We start from the raw sequence: 25971 nt of genomic DNA on the forward strand, positions 1-25971 counted from the left end.
ACAAATAACATACAAGGAAATCCCCATAAGGTTACCAGCTGGGTTTTCAGCAGAAACTCTGCAGGCCAGAGGGAGTGGCAGGATATATTTAAAGTGTTGAAAGGGAAAAACCTACAACCAAGAATATTCTACCCAGCAAGCCTCTCATTCAGATTTGACAGAGAAATCGAAGCATTACAGACTAGCAAAAGCTAAGAAAATTCAGCACCACCAAACCAGCTTTACAACAAATGTTAAAGGAACTTCTCTAGGTGGAAAAAAAAAGGCCACAACTAGAAACAAGAAGATTACAAATGGGAAAACTGACCAGTAAAGGCAAACATGCAGTAAAGGTAGCAAATCATCCACATGCAAATAAGATATCAAAACCAGCAGTCATGAGAATAGGAGAGTACAAATTCAGGATATTGGAAATGCATTTGAAAATTAGAGACCAGCAACTTAAAAGAATCTTGTACATATATAGACTGCTATATCAAAACCTCATGGGAACCACAAACTAAAAGTCTACAATAGATACACACACAAAAAAGAAAAAGCAATCTAAACACAACACTAAAGATAGTCATCAAATCACAAGAGAATAGAACAAAAGAGGAAGGTAAGAAAAAAAGACCTAAAAAAACAAATCCCAAACAATTAACAACATGGCAATAAGAACATACATATTGATAATTACCTTAAATGTAAATGGATTAAATGCTCCAACCAAAAGACACAGACTGGATGAATGGATACAAAACCAAGACCCATATATATGCTGTCTACAAGAGACCCACTTCAGATCCGGGGACACGTACAGACTGAAAGTGAGGGAATGGAAGATAGTATTCCATGCATATGGAAATCAAAAGAAAGCTGGAATAGCAATACACATATCAGACAAAATAGACTTTAGAATAAAGACTGTTACAAGAGACAAAAAAGGACACTACATAATGATCAAGGGATCAATCCAAGAAGAAGATATAACAATTGTAAATATATATGCACCCAACATAGGAGCACCTCAATATATAAGGCAAATGCTAACAGTCATAAAAGAAGTCAACAGTATCACAATAAAAATGGGGGACTTTAACACCCCACTTTCATCAATGGACAAATCATCCAGACAGAAAATCAGTAAAGAAACACAGGCCTTAAATGACACATTAGACCAGATGGACTCAATTGATATTTATAGAGCATTCCATCCAAAAGCAGCAGATTACACTTTCTTCTCAAGTGCACACGGAACATCCTCCACAACAGATCACATCTTGGGTCACAAATCAAGCCTCAGTAAATTTAAGAAAATTGAAATCAAGCATCTTTTCCAAACACAACGCTGTGAGACTAAAAATCAACTACAAGAAAAAAGCTGTAAAAAACACAAACATGTGGAGGCTAAACAATATGTTACTAAATAACCAGTGGATCACTGAGGAAATCAAAAAATACCTAGAGACAAATGACAACAAAAACACGATGATCCAAAAACCTATGGGACACAGCAAAAGCAGTTCTAAGAGGGAAGTTTATAGCAATACAATCTTAACTCAGGAAACAAGAAAAATCTCAAATAAACAACCAAAACTTACACCTAAAGCAACTAGAGAAAGAACAAATGAAACCCAACATTAATAGAAAGAAAGAAAGAAAGAAAAATCAGCAAAGAAATACATAAAATAGAGAGAAAGAAAACAACAGCAAAGATCAGTGAAACTAAAAGCTGGTTCTTTGAAATGATATACAAAATTGATAAGCCTTTAGCTACTAGACTCATCAAGAAAAAAAGGGAGAGAGCTCAATCAATAAAATTAGAAATGATAAAGTTACAACAGACACCACAGAAATACAAAGGATCATAAGAGACTATTACAAGCAACTATACACCAATAAAATGGACAACCTAGAAGAAATCGACAAATTCTTAGAAAGGTACAATCTTCCAAGACTGAACCAGGAATAAATAGAAAATATGAACAGACCAATCACAAGTACTGAACTTGAAACTGTGATTTAAAGACTCCCTACAAACAAAAGTCCAAGACCAGATGGCTTCATAGGTGAATTCTATCAAACATTTAGAGAAAAGTTAACACCTATCCTTCTGAAACTATTCCAAAAAAAATGTAGAGGAATGAACACTCCCAAGCTCATTCTACGAGGCCACCATCACCCTGTTACCAAAACCAGACAAAAATATCACAAAGAAAGAAAAGTACAGGCCAATATCACTAATGAACATAGACACAAAAATCCTCAACCAAATACTAGCAGCCACATCTAAAAGAATAAACAGCTACATCTAGAAGAATGACATTAGAACATTCTTTAACACCATACACAAAAATAAACTCAAAATGGATTAAAGACCTAAATGTAAGGCCGGATACTATAAAACTCTTAGAGGAAAACACAGGCAGAACACTCTGACATAAATCGCAGAAAGATCTTTTGGGATCCACTTTCTAGAGTAATGAAAATAAAAACAAAAATAAACAAATGGGACCTAATTAAACTTAAAAGCTTTTGTACAGCAAAGGAAACATAAACAAAATGAAAAGACAACCCACAGAATGGGAGAAAGTATTCGTAAATGAAGCAACTGACAAGGAATTAATCTCCAAAATACACAAACAGCTCATGCGGCTTAATATCAAAAAAACAAACGACCCAATCAAAAAATGGGCATAAGATCTAAATAGACATTTCTCCAAAAAAGACTTACAGATAACCAACAGGCACATGAAAAGATGCTCGACATCGCTAATTATTAGAGAAAAGCAAATCAAAACTACAATGAGGTATCGCCTAACACGAGTCAGAATGGCTGTCATCAAAAAGTCTACAAACAATAAATGCTGGAGAGGGTGTGGAGAAAAGGGAACCTTCCTACACTGTTGGTGGGAATGTAAATTGGTACAGCCACTATGAAGAACAATATGTAGGTTCCTTAAAAAGCTAAAAACAGAACTACCGTGTGCTGCAGCAATCCCACTCCTGGGCATATATCTGGAGAAAACCATAATTCCAAAAGATCCATGCACCCCAATGTTCATTTCAGCACTATTTACAATAGCCAGGACATGGAAGCAACCTAAATATCCATTGACAGAGGAATGTATAAAGAAGACGTGGTGCATATACAATGGAATATTATATATAAATGGAATATTAGCCATAAAAAAGAGTGAAATAATGCCATTTGCAGCAATATGGATGGACCTAGAGATCGTCATACTGAGTGCAGTAAGTCCGACAGTAAGACGAATATCATATGATATTACTTATATGTGGAATCTAAAAAAAATGATACAAATGAACTTATTTACAAAACAGAAATGGACTCACAGACTTCGAAAACAAACTTATGGTTACCAAAGGGGAAATGTCGGGGGTGGGGGATAAATTAGGAGTTTGGGATTAACAGATACACACTGCTATCTATAAAACAGATAATCAACAAGGACCTACTGTATAGCTCAGGGATCTACTCAATGTTCTGTAATGACCTATATGGGAAAAAAATCTGAAAAGGAATGGATATATGTATGTATATATAACTGAATCACTTTGATGTATACTTGAAACTAACAGAACATTGTAAATCAAGTATACTCCAATATAAAATAAAAATTAAACTGAAAATATCATAAAATGATTCTTTATTGATTTAAAGTGAAAAATTACTTCACCATGAGAAATTAATAAGGTATTTACAAATGTCTTAATGGCTTAATTAAAGACCAGGTAACTTAGAAAGAGCTTGGAGGTGAAATTCATGTAACATAAAATTAACCATTTTAAAGCAAACAATTCAATGGCATTTAGTACATTCACTGTGGTGTGCAACCACTGCCTCTGTCTAGTTCCAAAACACTGTCATCACTCCAAAATAAAATTTATACCCATATTAAGCAGTTAGTCCCCATTCCTTCCTTCCCTCAGCCACTGGCAACCACATATCTGCTTTTTGTTGCTATGTATTTACCTATTCTGCATATTTCATATAAATGGAATCATACAATATGTGACCTTTGGTATGTGACTTCTTTCACTTAGTATAATGTTTTCAAGGTTCATCCATGTTGTAGCATGTGTCATTATTTTACTACTTTTTATGGATGAATAATCATTCTGCTGGATATATTTACCACCATTTATTTATCTGTTCATTCATTGATGTATATTTGAGCAGTGTTTACCTTTTGGCTCTTGTGAATAACTCTGCTATAAACATCTGTATGGCAGGATTTATTTGAGGACCTATTTTCAATTATTCTGAGTACACATTAGGTAATATGGTAATTCTGTGCTTAACTTCTTGAGGAACCACCAGATGTTTTCCAGATAAAGCTTTGGAATGTTATTGTTTTGGAAGTGAATTGGGGGTGGATCGAGACACCAGAATCTGCTTTGTATTTTGCATATCAGCAAGGCTATGGCATAGATAAGTGTAGGTAGTTGTCATTGTGAGAAATTGACTAAGCCGTTCTAGTTCCCAACAATGAAATTTTTTAACTTAATACTCCACAGAAACTAATCCTCACCCTTAGTGTGTCTTCCCATGTGCTGGCAAGAGAAGCTTTTGGAAGCTTTGCAGATCACAAACTAATTCCACCATTCCTCAAAATGTAGAGAAAATGGCAGCCCTGCTATTTTCCAGTGATTCTTCTCTGGGGTGGTTATTACTCTAAAGCTATATTCCTAAGGAGAACAATCACAGGATAAAATAAAGGACTGTATTCTTTTTATTTACTCAGAGGTTTTCTTTTTTTTTTTTTTTTTAAACATCTTTATTGAAGTATAATTGCCTTACAATGGTGTGTTAGCTTCTGCTTTATAACAAAGTGAATCAGTTATACATATACAATATGTTCCCATTTCTCCTCCCTCTTGCATCTCCCTCCCTCCCACCCTCCCCATCCCACCCCTCTAGGTGGTCACAAAGCACCGAGCTGATCTCCCTGTGCTATGCGGCTGCTTCCCACTAGTTATCTGTTTTACATTTGGTAGTGTATGTATGTCCATGACACTCTCTTACCCTGTCACATCTCACCCCACCCCCTCCCCATATCCTCAAGTCCATTCTCTAGTAGGTCTGTGTCTTTATTCCCGTCTTACCACTAGGTTCTTCGTGGCCTTTTTTTTTTCCCTTAGATTCCGTATATATGTGTTAGCATACTGTATTTGTTTTTCTCTTTCTGACTTACTTCACTCTGTATGACAGACTCTAACTCCATCCACCTCATTACAAATACCTCCATTTCATTTCTTTTTATGGCTGAGTAATATTCCATTGTATATATGTGCCACATCTTCTTTATCCATTCATCTGTCGATGGACATTTAGGTTGCTTCCAGGTCCTGGCTATTGTAAATAGAGCTGCAATGAACATTGTGGTACATGACTCTTTTTGACCTATGGTTTTCTCAGGGTATATGCCCAGTAGTGGGATTGCTGGGTCATATGGTAGTTCTATTTGTAGTTTTTTAAGGAACCTCCATACTGTTCTCCATAGTGGCTGTATCAATTTACATTCCCACCAACAGTGCAAGAGTGTTCCCTTTCCTCCACACCCTCTCCAGCATTTATTGTTTCTAGATTTTTTGATGATGGCCATTCTAACAGGTGTTGAGGTGATACCTCATTGTAGTTTTGATTTGCATTTCTCTAATGATTAATGATGTTGAGCATTCTTTCATGTGTCTGTAGGCCATCTGTATATCTTCTTTGGAGAAATGTCTATTTAGGTCTTCTGCCCATTTTTGGATTGGGTTGTTCGTTTTTTTTGTTATTGAGCTGCATGAGCTGCTTGTAAATCATGGAGATTAATCCTTTGTCAGTTGCTTCATTTGCAAATATTTTCTCCCATTCTGATGGTTGTCTTTTGGTCTTGTTTATGGTTTCCTTTGCTGTGCAAAAGCTTTTAAGTTTCATTAGGTCCTATTTGTTTATTTGTGTTCTTATTTCCATTTCTCTGGGAGCTGGGTCAAAAAGAATCTTGCTGTGATGTATGTCATAGAGTGTTCTGCCTGTGTTTTCCTCTAAGAGTTTGATAGTGTCTGCCCTTACACTTAGGTCTTTAATCCATTTTGAGTTTATTTTTGTGCATGGTGTCAGGGAGTGTTCTAATTTCATACTTTTACATGTACCTGTCCAATTTTCCCAGCACCACTTATTGAAGAGGCTGTCTTTTCTCCACTGTATATGCTTGCCTCCTTTATCAAAGATAAGGTGACCATATGTGTGTGGGTTTATCTCTGGGCTTTCTATCCTGTTCCATTGATCTATATTTCTGTTTTTGTGCCAGTACCAAACTGTCTTGATTACTGAAGCTTTGTAATATAGTCTGAAGTCAGGGAGCCTGATTCCCCCAGCTCCATTGATATTTATAGGACATTCCACCCACAAACAACAGAATACACATTTTTCTCAAGTGCTCATGGAACATTCTCCAGGATAGATCATATCTTGGGTCACAAATCAAGCCTTGGTAAATTTAAGAAAATTGAAATCGTATCAAGTATCTTTTCCGACCACAACGCTATGAGACTAGATATCAATTAGAGGAAAAGATCTGTAAAAAATACAAACACATGGAGGCTACACAATACATTACTTAATAACGAAGTGATCACTGAAGAAATCAAAGGGGAAATCAAAAAATACCTAGAAACAAATGACAATGGAGATACGACGACCCAAAACCTATGGGACGCAGCAAAAGCACTGCTAAGAGGGAAGTTTATAGCAATACAAGCCTACCTCAAGAAACAGGAAACATCTAGAATAAACAACCTAACCTTGCACCTAAAGCAATTAGAGAAAGAAGAACAAAAAAACCCCAAAGCCAGCAGAAGGAAAGAAATTATAAAGATCAGGTCAGAAATAAATGAAAAAGAAATGAAGGAAACAATAGCAAAAATCAATGAAACTAAAAGCTGGTTCTTTGAGAAGATAAACAAAATTGATAAACCATTAGCCAGACTCATCAAGAGAAAAAGGGAGAAGACTCAGATCAATAGAATTAGAAATGAAAAAGGAGAAGTAACCACTGACACTGCAGAAATACAAAAGATCATGAGAGATTACTACAAGCAACTCTATGCCAATAAAATGGACAACCTGGAAGAAATGGACAGATTCTTAGAAATGCACAAACTGCCGAGACTGAACCAGGAAGAAATAGAAAATATGAACAGACCAATCACAAGCACTGAAATTGAAACTGTGATTAAAAACCTTCCAACAAACAAAAGCCCAGGACCAGATGGCTTCACAGGTGAATTCTATCAAACATTTAGAGAAGAGCTAACACCTATCCTTCTCAAACTCTTCCAAAATATTGCAGAGGGAGGAACACTCCCAAACTCATTCTACGAGGCCACCATCACCCTGATACCAAAACCAGACAAAGATGTCACAAAGAAAGAAAACTACAGGCCAATATCACTGATGAACATAGATGCAAAAACCCTCAACAAAATACTAGCAAACAGAATCCAACAGCACATTAAAAGGATCATACACCATGATCAAGTGGGGTTTATCCCAGGAATGCAAGGATTCTTCAATATACGCAAATCAATCAACGTGATACACCATATTAACAAATTGAAGGAGAAAAACCATATGATCATCTCAATAGATGCAGAGAAAGCTTTCGACAAAATTCAACACCCATTTATGATAAAAGCCCTGCAGAAAGTAGGCATAGAGGGAACTTTCCTCAACAGAGGTTTTCTTTAGATGACACAACATTGTTAAGCACCTTCTTCTTGATTCTTACAGCATCCCTATAAAGGAGCTGGAGCTGGACTTAGGAGCCCTAAAACCTTATCAATAAAATCCAGCTCTCTAGAATGTGTTCTTAACCCTGTTTGCCAGATTCTCTATATTACACTGCCTTTAAAACTCCTCTTACTGCTAAGCAATTATGCCAAGTAAAATCCTGCCTTTCAATCACAGTGTGTTTTAGTTGAATTTCAAGCTGACTAAAGTATTTACAAATCAAAATTCTAATTCCAAATATCTTTAAGAGCCAGACCTAAATTTGGTATGTCATATAATAAAGACAGGCAAGAAGATCTTTGATTGGCAGTGAGGGACCTCTTTTAGCAGTCTTTAATGTTAACTTTATAAAATGCAGAACAACACACCCTCTCACCATACACAAAAATAAACTCAGAATGGCTTTAAAGACTTTAACATAATACATGACACCATAAAACTCCTAGAAGAGATCATAGGCAAAACATTCTCTTACATAAATCATACCAATGTTTTCTTAGGTCAGTCTCCCAAGGCAATAGAAATAAAAACAAAAATAAACAAATGGGACCTAATCAAACTTACAAGATTTTGCACAGCAAAGGAAACCATAAACAAAACGAAAAGACAGCTTACAGAATGGGAGAAAATATTTGCAAGTGACACGACTGACAAGGGCTTAATTTCCAAAATATATAAATAGCTCATACAACTCAACAACAAAAATACAAACAACCCAATCAAACAATGGGCAGAAGACCTAAATAGACATTTCTCAAAAGAAGACATACAGATGGCCAACAGGCACATGAAAATATGCTCAACATCGCTAATTATTAGAGAAATGCAAATCAAAACTACAATGAGATACCACCTCACATCAGTCGGAATGGCCATCATTAAAAAGTCTACAAATAATAAATGCTGGAGAGGGTGTGGAGAAAAGGGACCCCTCCTACACTGTTGGTAGGAATGTAAGTTGGTGCAGCCACTGTGGAAAACAGCTCCTCAGAAAACCAAAAATAGAATTACGATATGATCCCACACAAAACTATAATTCAAAAAGATATATGCACCCCTATGTTCACAGCAGCAGCATCTACAATAGCTAAGACATGGAAACAACTTAAATGTCCATCAACAGATGAATGGATAAAGAAGATGTGGAACACATATACAATGGAATAAAAAACGAAATAATGCCATGTTCAGCAACATGGATGCAACTAGAGATTATCATACTAAGTGAAGTCAGAAAGAGAAATACCATATGATATCACTTATATGTGGAATCCAAAATATGACACAAATGAACCTATCTATGAAACAGAAACAGAGTCGTGGACACAGAGAACAGACTGGTGGTTGCCAAGGGGGAGGGGGTTGGGGAAGGGATGGAATGGGAGGTTGGGATTAGCAGATGTAGCATTATGAATGGATAAACAACAATGGATAAGCACAGAGAACTATATTCAATATTCTATGATAAACCATTATGGAAAATAATATTTTAAAAAAAGAATGTATGTGTATGTATAACTGAATCACCTTGCTGTACAGCAGAAATTAAAACAACCTTGTAATCAACTATACTTCAATTTTAAAAATTGATAAAAAATAAAAAATAAAATGCAGAACAATTTAGATGAGGGAGAGATTTTTAACAGGATGAGAAAGAAGTGGGGAGTATTTGTTACCGAATCCAATGAGGGAGTTCCTGAGTGTCTACAGGTGTCATGGCAACCCTGAGAAATTTAGTTCTCATAGACTAAAATTACTGAAGATTAGCTCTGAATCCTAGCACTTTTTTAACAAGAGAAAACATAAATATTTTATGAAAGTCTTATTTTTTGTTCCACTTCTTCCATGTTTTATGCAAATATCAATTTATGATTGGTGGTAAAAGTTTGCCTCATTTCCAGGGGTCTTTTTTTCCCCACAGATTCTTTTTTTCACTTTTGCCCTCAGAGTAGATGAAATGCTGCCCAAGTCTTCATGCAGTGTGTGGGGTTAGGGTAGATGGGAAACCCCTTCAGTCTAAGAAACCTCTGTGAAATTTTGGCTTAGGGACATAGAATTAAAGTTATTTTCACCATTATTTTGTCATTAGTGTTGTCATTTAATTTTTGAAAAGATGATGCATAAACTTGTTTTCGTTTTGTTTTGTTTTGTTTTAGTCAAGCAGTATGTAAAGGGCCTACAATGAAATGTAAGCCCCTCTCCCCACCCTTGTCTCTAGCCATGTAATTCCCCTTCCTAAAGGCAAATACTCTTATCATATTGTTGTATTCTTCTCAGAGATTTCTCAGCCATCTAATTGTACGTATCTCCCCCCCTTTTTAAGCACACAGTGGTAGCATACTTCATAGCCTCCTCAGCATATATTGCCTCCTCAGTACAGCTGTTACCAAGGGTACTGTGATTGTAAGGGGCAAATAAGATACTGAGTTCCAACTAAGGAATAAAACAATCTGTGTAACGATCATTAAAAGAACTTTTTTCATTTGTCACCTGGGAACTTGGGGCTGATACAACCCATAGAAATTTAATTACTGTGAAGTAACTAAGTACTCTGAAATGCAAGAGAGGTAGGATTTATAATGTAAAGAGTCCTGGATCAGCCATCAGGACCAGGTTTCCCAACCAGTCATGTCATTAGTTGCATGACCTTAGCAAGCGATCTATTTCTCTACACCTATGTTTTCTAATTTGCAAATGAGAATGATAGTATCTTCCCCTGCAAAGGGTACTGTGAGCATCAAATGAGACATGGAAAACTAGCAATGTGCTATATGGCTGTAAGTAACTTTTAGCCCATTACAATTATCCAGCAAGGTTTCAGGTCAAGATGGTGATATAGGTAGATCCTGAACTCACCTCCTCCCACAGACACATTGAATCTACAGCTACATATGGAACATTTGCCCCTGAAAAAAAACCTAAAAACTAGCTGAGCAATTCGTACACATTGGGCAAAGGAGGAAAAAAGCCACATGGGAGCAGGTAGGAGCAGCTGACTTAAAATGTTGCCCTAAATCCTACCCCTGGTTCAGTGACCCACAATCAGGAGGGAACTCAAAACCTATAGCTTCTCCCTGAGGAGCGAAGGAACATCAGGCATCCTATCTTTTAAGACCTGCACCTGAGAGATGAGCCCCCAAAACATCTGGCTTTGAAAATGATCTGGGCTTGCATCCACAAGGCCCTCAAGGCTTTAGCAAGCTGAGAACTGCTTCTTAAAGGGCTCACCCACCACAGGGCCCAGGGCAGAATCAGCTAATGGAGAGACTCCTAGAGTTTACATGAAAGAGCTTCACTTGCTAATCTTAACACATTAGCCTGAGGGGCAGGCATCTAATTTAATGCATCTAGGGCCCTGACAGGGTATCTCTAGGGACAGAGGCTGGCAGGCACCATCTTCATGCTTTCCCTCCGCTATGATCCAAAGTGCCAGTATCTCCCAGAGGGGAGCTTTTACACATGTCTGGTGGCCTGGTTTTTGTAGCTGCCACCCAGGGGACACCCTTTGATCACCAGGCTCTGGAGACCAGGGGTCGTGTATTCCTGGAACCCACAGGACTGTAACAATCTGAGAGTGAGTTTTGGGCAGACTGCCACCTCCCAAGGCACTGCACTGGCAGCAGACTGAAGCACACCCCCAGTCTTTCTGATAAAGACCATTTGCTTATCCAGGAGCTTTGGCCTGAGGGGCAGGCTTCTGGTCTGGCACACTTCTAGGGGCCTACAGAATTGCTCTCAGGGAATGAGGCTGGTGGATGCCGTCTTTGTGCTATCCCTCTGCCTCACTCTAGCTCACTGGTATCTCCAAGAAAGGAGCTTAAACACTTGTCTGGTGCCTCAGTTTTTTCAGCTGCTGCCAGGAGACACCTCTACATTGCCTGGCTCTGGTGACCAGCAGGGCTGACACTCCTGGGTCCCACAGAACTGAGAAAGCGTTCTTAAACAGCTACCACCCTCAGGGCACAGCAAGAGGCAACAGACCCAGGAGCACAGTCTTTCCGTGAAAGGCCTATAATCTTGTGCTGGAGCTTCAGCCTGAGGGCAGGCTCCAGGTTTGTCTAGAAGCCTATCAAGGTGCTCTCAGGGAATGCAGGCCAGAGAACAGGATTTTGTGACTCCCTTTGCCTCGCTACAATTTGTCAGTATCTCCCAGAAAGGAACTTATACACTTGTCTGGAGCCCCTATTTTTGTGACTGTAATCCAGGGGACATTCCAGATCGCCTGGCTCTGATGCCCAGCATGGCTTACACTTGCAGTCTGATAGGACTGTATATATTTGCATGCTTTAAAGTTGCTGCCCGAGGGTCTGGCTTCCAATCAGCCTGAATCTATGTGCTAGATATTCCTCTTTGGGACACTGACAGGTCTTGGAACACCTTCAACTACTAGGAGATATTAAAAAATAAAATAGGCTGCTTGGACAATCACAAAGGCTTGAGAGACATCGGAGAGTTAGGTCAGAGCTGGATGGTAAGTTGTATCTCCTACAGGAGGCCACTCCTACAGGACTGGGGGAGGTGGCTGTTTCATGTAATGCATGGAAACGAACACAGAAAGTCAAGCAAAATGAGGAATGTGTTCCAAAACGAAAGAACAAGATAACACCTCAGAAAAAAACCTTCATGAAACGGACATAGTTTATCCACCTGGTAAAACGTTAAAGGTGGTAAAGAATGGATGAACATAGTGAGAATTTCAACAAAGAGATAGAAAATATAAGAAGGTACCAAAGAAAAGACATAGAGTTGAAGAATACAATAACTGAATTGAAAAATATGCTAGAGAGGTTCAACATCATACTACATGAAACAGAATAAAGGATCAGTGAGCTCAGAGGGCAATGGAAGTCATCCAATCACAGCAATAAAAAGAAAAAAGAATGAAAAAAGCCAAGAGAGCTTAAGGGACTTATGAGACAACATCTAGCAGACTATTTGCATTATAGTAGTCCCAGATGGAGGAGAGAGAGAGAGAAAGGGGCAGAAAACTTATTTGAAGATATAATGGGGGACTTCCCTGGTGGCACAGTGGTTGGGAATCCACCTGCCAACGCATGGGACACGGGTTCTATCCCTGGTCCGGGAAGATCCCACATGCTGCAGAGCAGCTAAGCCTGTGCACCACAACTACTGAGCCTGTGCTCTAGAGCCCGTGAGCCACAACTACTGAGCCCGTGCGCCACAACTACTGAGCCCGTGCGCCACAACTACTGAAGCCCGCACGCCTAGAGCCCGTACTCCACAACAAGAGAAGCCACCACAATGAGAAAGAAGCCCGTGCACCACAACAAAGAGTAGCCCCCGCTCACCGCAACTAGAGAAAGCCCTCACGCAGCAGCAAAGACCCAACGCAGCCAAAAATAAGTAAATTAAAAAAAAATAAATTTATTTAAAGAAAAAAAAAGATATAATGGCTGAAGACTTCCTACCTGGGAAAGGAAAGAGACATCCAGACCAGGAAACCCACAGTGTTCCAAATAAGATGATGAACCCAGAGAGACCCACACCAAACACATTATAATTAAAGTGTCAAAAGTTAAAGAAAAGTAAATCTTAAAAGCAGCAAGAGAAAAACAACTTGTTATATACAAGGGATTCCCCATACAACTACCAGCAAATATTTCAACAGAAACTTTGCATGCAGGAAAGGAATGGCATGATATATTCACTGTGCTGAAAGAAGAATACTTCCAACAAAGAATACTCTACTTGGCAAAGTTATCATTCAAAATTGAAGGAGAGGGAAAGAGTTTTCCAGATAAGCAAAATCTAAAAGAGTTCATCACCACTAAACTGGCCTTACAAGGAATGGTAAAGGGACTTCTCTAAGCTGAAAAGAAAGGTTGCTAATTAGTAACAAGAAAATATATGAAAGTATATATATCTCACTGGTAAAGGTAAATATGTAGTAAGGTAGTGGATCAATCACTTATAAAGGTAGTATGAAGGTTAAAGACAAAAAAATAAAAACTATAACTACAAAAATTAGTTAAGGGATATACAAGATAAATAGATGTAAAATCTGACATCAGAAACATAAAACAAGGCAGGGAGGAGTGAAAATGTAGAGCTTTTGAATGTGTTCAATCTTCAGTTTTTTTTAATCAACTTAAAAATGTAAGTTGTTATATGTAAGCCTCATGGTTACCACAAAGTCAAAATCTATAGTAGATACAGTAATGATAATGAGAAAAATCTAAGCATACCATTAAAGTCATCAAACCACAAAGGAAGAGAGCAAGTGAAGAAGTAAGGAACAGAGAGGAACTAAAAAACAGCAAGAAAGGAATTAAAATGGCAATAAGTACATACATATCAATAACAACGTTAAATGTAAAGGGACTAAATTTGCCAGTCAAAAGACAGAGTTGCTGAATGGAATAAAAAATAAGACCCATCTATATGCTGCCTACAAGAGACTCATCGCAGACATAAGGACACACAAAGACTAAAAGTGAAGGGATGGAGAAAGGTATTCCATGCAAATGGAAACCAAAAGGAAGCTGGGGTGGCTATATTTATATCAAACAAAGTAGATTTTAAAACAAAGACTGTAATCAGAGACAAAGGAGGGCATTACATAATGATAAAGAGGTCAATCCAAAAAGAGGATATAAAATTTGTAAATATTTATGCACCTAACATAGGAATACTTAAATATATTTTAAAAAATGTTAACAGACCTAAAAGGAGAAATAAACAGCAATACAATAATAGTAGGGGACTTCAGTACCCTACCTGAGTCAATGTAAAGATCAGACAGAAAATCAGTACGGAAATGTCAGCCTTAAATGACACTTTAGACCAGATGAACTTAACAGATATATATATAGATAGATATCTATAGATCAGTATACACATGCCATCCAAAAGAAGCAGAATACATATTCTTTCCTAGTGCACGTGGAATATTCCCCAAGACAGATTATATGTTAGGCCACAAAACAAGTCTTAATAAATTTAACAAGACTGAAATCACATCAAGCATCTTTTCTGACCACAACGGTATGGAACTAGAAGTCAATTACAAGAAGAAAGCTAGGAAATTCACAAATATGTGGAAATTAAACATGCTACTGAACAACCAGTGGGTCACAGAATAAATCAAAAGAAAAGTCAAAATTACCTTGAGACAAATTAAAATGGAAATAGAACATACCGAAAGTTAGGTGATGCAGTAAAAGCAGTTCTGAGAGGTATGTTCATAGCAATAAATGCCTACCTCAAGAAACAAGAAAGATCTCAAACAACATAACATCACACCTCAAGGAACTAGAAGAAGAAAAAATAAAACCCAAAGTTATTAGAAGGAAGGAAATAACAAAGATCAGAGCAGAAATGAATGAAATAAAGACTAAAAAGACAATAGAAAAGATCAATGAAACTAATAGCTATTTCTTTGAAATGATAGAATTGACAAAACTTTAGCTACACTCAGCAAGAAAAAAAAGTGACAGAAACCAAATCAAAACAGTTAAAAATGAAAAATGAGACATTACAACTGATACCACAGATATACAAAGGATGGTAAGAGGCTTCTATGAACAACTATATGCCAACAAACTGGACAACCTAGAAAAAATGAAAAAAATCTCTCAAACAAAAACCTTCTGAAATTGAATCAGTAACAAAAAAACCTCTCAACAAAAAGAAGTCTAGGAATGAATGGCTTCACTGGTGAATTTTACCATACACTCAAAGAAGATTAATACCAGTCGTTCTCAAACTCTTCCAAAACAGAAGAAGAGGGAATACTCCCAAACTCATTTTATGAGTCCATCATTACTCTGATATCAAAACCACATAAAGACATCACAAGAAAAGAAAATTACAGGCCATTGTTCCTGATGAACACAGAAGCAAAAATTCTCAACAAAATGTTTAGCAAACGGAATTCAGCAATACATTAAATAATAAAAGGATCATACATCATGATCAAGTGGGATTTATTCCAAGGATACAAGGATGGTTTAACATTTGCAAATCAATCAACATGATGCACCACATTAACAAAATAAAGGCTAAAAATCATATCATCATATCATCTCAATAGATACAGAAAAAGCATTGGACAAAACTCAACATCCCATTAAGATAAAAATTCTCAACAAAGTGGGTACAGAGGAAATGTACCTCAACATAATAAAGGTCACATATGACAAGCCCACAGCTAACATCACAGTTCACAGTAAAAAGCTGAAAGCTTTTCCTCTAAGAACAGGAACAAGACAAGGATGCCCACTCTCACCACTTTTGTTCAACATAGTATTGGAAGTCCTAGCCACAGCAATTAGGCAAGAGAAAGAAATGAAAAGAATCCCATTTGGAAAGGAAGAAGTAAAACTGTCCTTATTTGCAGATGAAATGATATTATATAGAAAATCCTAAAGTTTCCACCAAGAAACTGTTAGAACTAATCAATGAATACAGTAAATTGCAGGATACAAAGTCAAAATACAAAAATCTGTTGTGTTTCTATACACTAATAACAAATTATCAGAAAGAGAAATTAAGGAAACAGTTCCATTTATAATTGCATCAAAAACAATAAAATATCTAGGAATAAATTTCACCAAGGAGGTGAAAAACCTGTACATTGAAAACTATCAGACACAACCAAAAAAACTGAAGAAGACACAAATAAATGAAAAGATATTTCATGCTCATGGATTGGAAGAATCAATATTAATAAAATGTTCATACTACCCAAAGCAATCTACAGATTCAGTGCAATCCCTATCAAAATTCCAATGGCATTTTTCACATAACTGGATCAAATAATACTAAAATTTTCGTGGAACCGCAAAAGACCCTAACAGTCAAAGCAATCCTGAGGAAGAAGTACAGAGCTAGGGGCATCATGCTCCCTGATTTCAAACTATACTACAAAGCTATGGTATTTAAAGCAGCGTGGTATTAGAATTAAACAGACACACAGATCAATGGCACAGAATAGAAAGCCTAGAAATAATCCCATGCATAAATGGTCAATTAATTTATGACAGAGGAGGCAAGAATATACAATGGGGAAAGGACATCTCTTCAGTAAATATTGGGAAAACTGGACAGCCACATGCCAAAGAATGAAACAGACCACTATCTTACACCATATGCAAAAATTAACTCAAAATGGTTAAAGACTTGACTATAAGACCTGAAGTCATAAAACTCCTAGAAGAAAACATAGGCAGTAAGCTCTAGTGCTGGAGATGAGTTTTTGGATTTGACATCAAAGCAAAGGCAACAAAAGCAAAAATAAACAAGTCGGGCTATTTCAAACTAAAAAGCTTCTGCACAGCAAAGGAAACCATTTACAAAATAAAGGGACACCTACCGAATGAGAGAATATATTTGCAAGTCGTATATCTGATAGGGGTTAATATTTAAATATATAAAGAACTCATGCAACTCAAGACAAAAAACAATCTGATTAAAAAATGGGCAGAAGTTCAGAATAGACAGTTTTCCAAAGAAGGGATATACATGGCCAACAGTTTCATGAAAAGATACTCAACATCACTAATCATCAGGGAAATGCAAATCAAAACCACAGTGACTTATCACCTCATACCTGTTAGAACGGCTGTTATTAAAACAAGAAGTAACAAGTGTTGGCCAGGTTGTGGAGAAAAGGATCCCTCCTCCACTGTCAGGAGGAATGTAAATTGGTGCAACCACTATGGAAAACAGTATGGAGGTTCCTCATAAAACTAAAAATAGAGCTACCATATGATCTAGCAGTTCCACTTCTGGGTATTTATCTGAAGAAAACAAAAATGCTAACTCAAGAAGATATATGCACCCTCGTGTTCATTTGCAGCATTATTTACAATAGCCAAGATACGGAAATAGCCTAAGTGTACATCAATGGACGAATGAATAAAGAAGATATAGTGTGTATATACAATAGAATATTATTCAACCATAGCAAAGAGTGAAATCATGCCATTTGTGACAACATGGATGGACCTTGAGGGTATCATGCTAAGGGAAATAAGTCAGACAGAGAAAGACAAATACTGTATAATCTCATTTATATGTGAAATCTAAACAACAACAACAAAACCACTCTCATAGATACAGAGAACAGACTGGTGGTTGCCAGAGTCTAGCAGTGGGAGGTAGGGGGAGGGTTAAGGTGGTCAAGAGGTACAAAATTCCAGTCATAAAACAAATGAGTCTTAAAAAAAAAAAAAAAAAAAAAAAAAAGACCTAAATGTGAAAAGCAAAAAAAAAAAAAACAAATGAGTCATGGGGGTGTAATGTAAAACATGGTGACTATAATTAATAATACTATATTGCATATTTGAAAGTTGCCAAGAGAGTAGATCTTGAAGTTCTTATTACAAGAAAAAAAATTTTTATGACTATGGATGGTGACTATGGATGGTGATGTTGACTAGACTTATCGTGGTGATTATTTTGCAATATATGCAAACATTAAATCATCATGCTGTACACCTGAAACTAATATAATGTTATGTTAATTATATCTCAATAAGAAAAATAAAGAAGTAATTATTAATTAATTTTTTAAAATTATCCAGTAAAACCAGATTCAAAAGTCAAGGTTGCAGGGCTTCCCTGGTGGCGCAGTGGTTAGGAATCCGGCTGCCAACACAGGGAACACGGGTTCAAGCCCTGGTCCGGGAATATCCCACATGCCACAGAGCAGCTAAGCCCGTGCGCCACAACTACTGAGCCTGTGCTCTGGAGCCCGTGAGCCACAACTACTGAGCCCCCGTGCCACAACTACTGAAGCCCACGCGCCTAGAGTCCATGCTTGGCAACGAGAAGCCACTGCAATGAGAAGCCCGCGCACCATGACAAAACGTAGCCCCCGTTCGTCGCAACTAGAGAAAGCCTGCGCGCAGCAATGAAGACCCGACGCAGCCAAAAATAATAAAAGAAAAGAAAAGAAAAAAAAAGTCAAGGTTACAGAGTTAGGTTATAAGCTTTCACTTCTAGAGTGTGATCTTAATTTATAATACAACTGGCCATTCTTGATATCTTCCCAGATACTATCTTACAAAAATAAGGTATTTGGCTCTCTATGCCTTGTACTTCCTTAAAGAGTTAATTAGTCTTAACTTGTAACCATTGAATGATTTTCATAAAAAGTTTTAAATTATTGGATGCCAAACATGAAAAGAGTTGATATGCAGACAGGGAAACTAATCTTCCTACCGACTAGCACAGTGAATGTCCGTAATTACTGTCTAGTAAGAAGGAAGCTAATTCACACAGCTGGAGATGATGATCAGCAAGTACGCTCCAAACTCTGACGTCAGAGCAGTTATAGCACAGGCGTACTCTCATTCTCATTGTACTGTTTTCAAGAAAGAGAAAAGGCCATCCTACTCAAAGTAACAAGACATTTTGAGAGGATGGGCATTTATACATCCCAGAATGGCAGAATTATGTTGGAAAATCTTGAAAATTCATAGCCTTTTCTGCCTCCCCTCCTTGATTTCACATTCATTCCAGAAGATATCTGGTATTGGCTTTTATCTCCTTGTTTCTCTAGAAGATTACCAAGGGAAAAAAAACTAAACTAAACTAAGAGTTAGCTTATGTAATTCAGTAAAGCAGGTGCACCAAGATATTTTGACAAAACACGGCACCATGTAATTTAAAGAAGTTGTTTTTATCAGCCAGCTATGTTAATTTCTACTCTATTCAAAACACAGAAAAATGTATTTTCCATAAATGAAACTATCAGTGGAGAAAATGAGAACTTTAAGTGTGTAAGAATATCTGTAAACAGTGATGAGTAAAAAATTGAAGTTAAGAAACTTTCCTTATTGCTTTAAGTTTGTTTGTAATTTTAGTAGAAAGAAAGTGATGCAGGCAGAAGACAAAATTGCAGAACTCCAACTTATTTAATCTCCTAGGCATCGATGTGTACAAATTTATATCTTTTTTATATAAACCATCCATCTCATTTAGAGGCCACAGAGAAAGTAAGCTTGCATACTGAGTGAATATTTGTTCTTGGTGGGGGAAATGTGATTTGGAAGGTGGTTTGGTTAAAGTAGCAGCCTGAAGACTATTCATTTAATTGGTAATATTAACTACTCCTGGAAAGCAAAACTAGTCAAGAAAATAAGATCACTAGTTATTGAATTCCTGGTAAGCTTAAATATGTTAATATGTGACTGACATAGACATACACAACCAGAAATGGTCACCCGCTTATCCAATGACCTGAATGTGGTTTTGTTCGCCCTGCAGGGAGATACAGCTCTGAGAGTGATGTGTGGAGCTTTGGCATCCTCCTCTGGGAGACCTTCAGCTTAGGGGTCTGCCCATACCCTGGAATGACAAATCAACAAGCTCGGGAGCAAGTGGAAAGAGGTGAGCCAAAGACACGGGGTAGCAGTGTTCACACCCAGCCCGGGCAGTGCTGGTGCCGTGTCTGCATTTCCTGGGAGGAGGAAGGGGGTACTCTTGGGCACGATAGAAGAGGTGCTGGTTAATCTACTTTTGAACTTTATGGATGGTGTAGCTCTTATACAACCAAACCAACAACAACAACAAAGACTTTAAAAGATAGATCCCAGCTCTTTGAAAATAGAAAGCTCTAGGCTTTTCTTCCACTCCCCCTGCCTGGCATGACACCTGCAAGGCTGTGCCATTCACTATCTTCCAGGGAAATAGGAGATTGAGGTAGACCACCTATTTTTTATTCTATGCCAAATAAACACTGTTAATATTACTGCAAATTGAAATGCAGTTAGACTTCAGGAAGAAGTTGAGAATTTTGGAACAGTTCTGAAGAAGCCCTATGGTGTTCTCAGATCAGGGACAGGAATAAGCAGGTGACGGTGACACCCTCACGTGCACTTGTGTAGTCCCCGGCTTTCAACAACAACAACACAATACTTTCAACAAAACACCAGTGCCCTAGGGTCAGGCCCCTCGAGGGGGGCATGGTTGTAGAATTGGGTGTAGGAAGATAACTTTCCAGCTTCCTTCCTCCCTTTTCCTACCGCTCCGGAGGCAAATGCACACAGGCACACACATACCGCCCAGCACACTGCCAGGACACTGCCAGTTGACTTTGAATTAAAGATAATATTCTTCTCAGACCGTAAAGGAATATGCCTCATATTCATTTTTATTTCACTTTTAAATTAATGTTTATAAATCCTCATCCTTTTCCTCATCTTCAAAAACCTGAGTTGTAAAGATGATTTTTTAAAACTCTGCCTACAGCATCTAAAAGCAAATTCTAAAAGCAAATACTTAGAGCAACTGAAACATGCATTTGTATGTGATGTATCTTACATCAGACTTTGTGACAAATGAACAAACAGAAAATGGGTTCTTTGAACTAGAAGGTAATGATGTTGCTCTATTAATATTAAAGTCTGCATTACTTATAGAAAAAAAATCAGTTTGCCCCGAAATGGATTTTTTTGTTTCTATTAACCGACAACATAAGGTACTAAAAATTACAAACTGCATAATGCCCTATGTGAACATTTATATCTTATCCCCATTCTAAATTCTCTGTTCTTCTTCTCTTGGGTCTTCAGGATACCGAATGTCAGCCCCTCAGCATTGTCCAGAGGACATTTTTAAAATTATGATGAAGTGTTGGGATTATAAACCTGAAAACCGCCCCAAGTTCACTGAACTTCAGAAAGAGCTCACTGTCATCAAGAAGAAAATCACATAGTGACAGAACAGTGCAAACTCAGCCTCCAGGACTTGGTCCTCCAGCAGAGTAATATTGTTCTTCTCGTTAACAATGAGTTTATACCACGTTATGTGCAACAGTCTTCTAAGGTTACTTTTTTTAATTAACTGTTTTTTAAATATGTGCCGTTAAAAAAAGTCAAAGGCAAATGCATTCAAGAAACAGGTAGTCCTACCAAGGGCTTTCTTAGCTCACCACAGCAATCCTGGCATTTCAGCCCTTTGTAAATAGACAAGCACAGGCTCTAAACGTGAGGGGGAACCAATCCATCTTTTTCACACCAGGACCATCAATGTTTCTCAGAGATTTTTTACTTCAGACCCAGTTCACGGCTGCTGTCCCATGCCACAGACCCTACTCGATCGGTGCTATCAGCTGCATTGGTAATGCCATGTCTGCAGGACACATTCCAACCAAAGCTGGCTTTCTGCTCCGCCAAGGCAAGAGTGTATTTGTAAACATCATTTTATATTGAGAATTATTTAGACCTCCTAGGGGTTTTCTTTCCTTTCTCGCCAGAAATAAGCACAGTGTAAGAATCCTCACACTCCTGTCTTATTGGTAAACCTGTTGTTTCCCTCCCCTTTTGTCCAGGCATCAGAAAATGATACCTGGAACGTCCTCAAAGAGCTCTTAATTGAGGCCACAGCTTTTAAAGAATGTTTCAGACAGCTGTGATGGCAAGAAGTAAGTTGGAACAGGAGGACGGTCTGGAGAAAGGGGCAGCTAAAGTCATCATCAAAGAGAAGGAAAGGAAAATAGAAAATCTGCCTTCTTACCAGAGTTATGCCTTTACACACACACACACACACACACACACACACACACACACACACACACGTGCTTTATTTTATGGTCTGATTCATGAAAAAGGTTTTAAGAAATGTTTTCAGAAGTTCATAGATAGAGCCTTCTTGTCAACAAAAAATTCTTTAGAGAAATTCCAAAGCACGAGTCTACAGAAATAACAGCATAATTTTAAGTACCTTCATTTGAGAGGAGACATCCCAGAATTTAATTCTGTTCATTTGTGCCAGTTTCCAGAGCTGTCAGAATATGATGAGTCTAGTTCATAAACACATCCATGTGTGTACACACATGGGCGTGCACCCCCCACACAGCCACACAGCCACACACACGCGTGTAATACCGAGAAACCTGGCAGGTATGAATGGAGTAAATGGTTAAGAAGTCAGGTGAACCTTATTAAGGAAAAAGCTGTAGAGATAGCGCTCCTTTGTCCACCTTCCCCCTCATTTACTCTTATACTGCTACCTGAAAATTCTTATCATTAGCCCACCCATATATGAGCACAGTTTGGAGATGCTTCATATAAATAAAATGTAACAGAGTTTAAACTAGGATTGTCTTTAGCTGAATCTTAGCTTCATCCAGGGAACTTACCCCATGGTCTGTATATAGTTGCCTCTCAGGATAAATATGTGTGTAAGAGATGGTCACGCTCAGGGGTAAATGTGGCCTGGGAGCTTTTAATAAGTGCTCAGGCCTGTGTCCAAATAGCACAGTAGTGATTATTTGGTCTACATTCATTGGAAGAGCTTATGGGATAGAAAATTCCTCCTGCCCCCTCCACATATTTGCTGCCTAGGAATATCACTGCACACAACTCACACCCAGTACTACTTTCAAGAGTAAACAGGATAATACTGAGGAGAAAAATGGCTTGTGTCTACCACTTCAATCTCCTTGAAGTTTCACACACACTTAATGATTACCACATCCAGACGAAAATGAAAGCATAATAAACTCGCCCACAAAAATATTGCAATATACAAAGTAACTCTGTTTTAATCAGCATTGTTTCCCTTCTGTCAAATATTACGAGTAAAATGAAACCTTCTTTTGATGGCATATACTGTGGTAAATCAAAGCAGACTCATGAATTAAGATTAAGAGCTCTGGTCTTCAGGCACTTGGCCAGCCTTCAAAAGCAAGAATAAAATGGGGACATTTCCACCCTTTGCCAGTATTTCCAAGTGCATCTCTCTGTAATATTCTTCGCTTAAAGAAAACAGCCTCCCATCACTTAGCAGCCCCAGTGCTAAGCTCTCAGCAAAGAGAGAGAATGTTGGTTTGGGCTTTAAGTTTGTGAACAAGACCTGAAGCTTAATCATTGCATTCTGGTGTAAAGAACGAACATGGCATTGATATTTCACTCATCCAGGCTGTTAGAATTTGCAGTTCACATCGTAACTCTGTGCTTAAATTAAAGAAGCTTTTCAAAACATCGTGACATCTGCAGCATTTAAATTCTATTTTATTCTTTGTCCCAAAGCAGGCAGTGGTACAGTTCAGGATTAATAACTCATCGGGAGTCTTTCAGGATCATATCAGTTATATAGAATATTAAATTTAATATAGGCACATGCATTAAGAAAAACTTATGCAGATTATTTTTTACTGTTAACTTTGTTGTGCTTGAAGCATAATTTATTCATCCCTTCTGTCACTGATAATTATTGGAATTATGTACTTTAGGAGGCTAATCCATACCCAAAAAGCATACACACAAATACTCCTCTGAATTTGCAAGTTGATATAGGGAAAGGTTTCAGAAACACATAAAATCCTATGACTTATTTAGTAAGAAAACAGTAACCAAAATTTTAGTAACCAAAATTGCCACTGGTCTGAATGTAATTCAGCCAGATCACAAATCTTTGTGTTGTTAATGGATTTTTCACGCGTTGCATCTGTTACTCCTATGTAGTTTCTGTCATAATTCCTTAAATTTATGCATATGGAGGGGGGGGGCGGTAACCCAGGCAGCCTGACTCTCACCTGCGTTTTTCTATCTTGAATCACCAAGGAACCTTTATGAGAAATATTTAGGTAGTTCATCATTTTTCAAGGAAAGAAATCTTTTATTGTCAAATTAACATTTATCACCAACATGTGAAACCTAAAATTATTTTGCACTCCATGTAATCTAAGGTTACTTCCCAAAGCCAACATATTCTTTCTCTTCTAGGATATAATAATAAAGGATGAATAGGTTTTGTTTAGACTTTCAAAACCAGAGGTTTCATTTCAGTCCATCCTGCCACTAGGTCCCCAGTGAAAGGTCTTATGGAATCATTTCTCTCTTATCTCCCAAATTTAATATAGGCAATAAAATTCTTCATCCATAATTCACCATTTTATCACAAATACAACATTACTGAAACCTGTTACTAGCACACCAGTGTAGAACATGAGTCTAATTGCTTCAGCCAATTTTCAGCACACATTTCACAACTGTTTTCATTTGAAGGTTGTTTTAAAAGAAAAGAAAATGTTTAGTCATGAACTAGTCTTAACTTCCTTTAAGCCATGATATGGTTTTCTTGTCTGTGTTATACTCATTGTTTCAGTTTTGCCATATAGTTTTATATAAAGTTTGGCTAATACCACTAAAATAACCGTGGCTTCACAGTACTGGTATGACTTGTGTCAAGAAGAAAGTGTTTTAATTATACTATATGCCACACACTGAGGATCTTGTAGTGGGATAAACATAAAAATGAGAACGCAAAAATACATGTCTAGGTCGTATGTTACTGTCGTTCGGTTACCTCAGTCACACTACTTTCCAGTTCACTCATCAGATGTTCTAAAAATGTACCTGCAAACCTTCCCTAGTATACTCTATGGGCACTGTTCTGTGGCTGTGTGTCTTCTGACGTGAGATCAGTTGATACTTTCTGAAAAGAGGGTTTGTTTGTTTGTTTGTTTGTTTGCCTCAACCCTCTTTTTACATATGCGTACCTCCCCATCACACCATTGGTATTTTAGTTGTTTCTTATCAACAGAATTGATTGTCCATAAACACTATTCTGAGTCATGTAAAGACTGACTTTTGTATTTAGGAGGTCAGAGCCCTCACACAAAACAGAGAATAATGCAAAATACAAAGAACAAAAAGGGACAGACAATTGAAAAAGACATGGTTTCTTTATGTATTAATATGTTAATTAAAACAAAGATTTTATATGAAAATGAGTTTATATTACAGTTCCATTACACTATTAAGTTAGCATGAAAGTTTACCATTAAAATAAAGTATTACCTCTTTTATTACTAACTCTGATTTGCTTATACGTACCAGATATTTTTATTAAATATTTTAGTTTTATTTATTTTTCTCTGTTTTGATTAGTTTCACATCAAGTCTGAATAATATATTATTTGGGAAGATCCAGAACTACATATTAATTTCTGCCAAAGAAAATATTCTAATTAAAAGTCAATATTGCATGTACCAAGATTACCTACTTGAAGGAGATACTGCTACAGTTGTAGAGTCCCATAAGATTCTCCTTTAAAAAATAATGCTATAATACAGAAAGTGTAAAACTGTATATCTTAGTCATAATTCAATTTAAGGAAATATTTGTAACCCCTTGAAGACCATCCTACTGCCTCATACTGATTCAAAGATTAAATTCTGAAATGTTAAGTGTAGACATTAAAGACGGCCTAA

At 37.3% G+C, this 25971-nt stretch overlaps 1 protein-coding gene across 6 annotated transcripts in view; it reads left to right on the forward strand.

Moving 5' to 3' along the window:
* FER (FER tyrosine kinase) overlaps nucleotides 1–25578 on the forward strand; it is a 462873-nt gene extending 437295 nt beyond the window's left edge. For 4 of the 6 annotated variants that reach the window (XM_036847879.1, XM_036847881.1, XM_036847880.1 and 1 more), the window contains 2 exons: nucleotides 20018–20140; nucleotides 21325–21621. In XM_036847879.1, coding sequence (XP_036703774.1) covers nucleotides 20018–20140; nucleotides 21325–21467 — 266 coding nt within the window. In that variant the 3' untranslated portion in view covers nucleotides 21468–21621. Of the gene's footprint in view, nucleotides 1–20017; nucleotides 20141–21324 lie in introns of all 6 variants that reach the window. The other 2 variants (XM_036847883.1, XM_036847884.1) reach the window with 1 other exon arrangement.
* Nucleotides 25579–25971: the final 393 nt, after the last annotated feature.

The sequence above is a fragment of the Balaenoptera musculus genome, chromosome 3 (genome assembly GCF_009873245.2).
Source record: "Balaenoptera musculus isolate JJ_BM4_2016_0621 chromosome 3, mBalMus1.pri.v3, whole genome shotgun sequence".
Classification (NCBI taxonomy): Eukaryota; Metazoa; Chordata; class Mammalia; order Artiodactyla; family Balaenopteridae; genus Balaenoptera; species Balaenoptera musculus.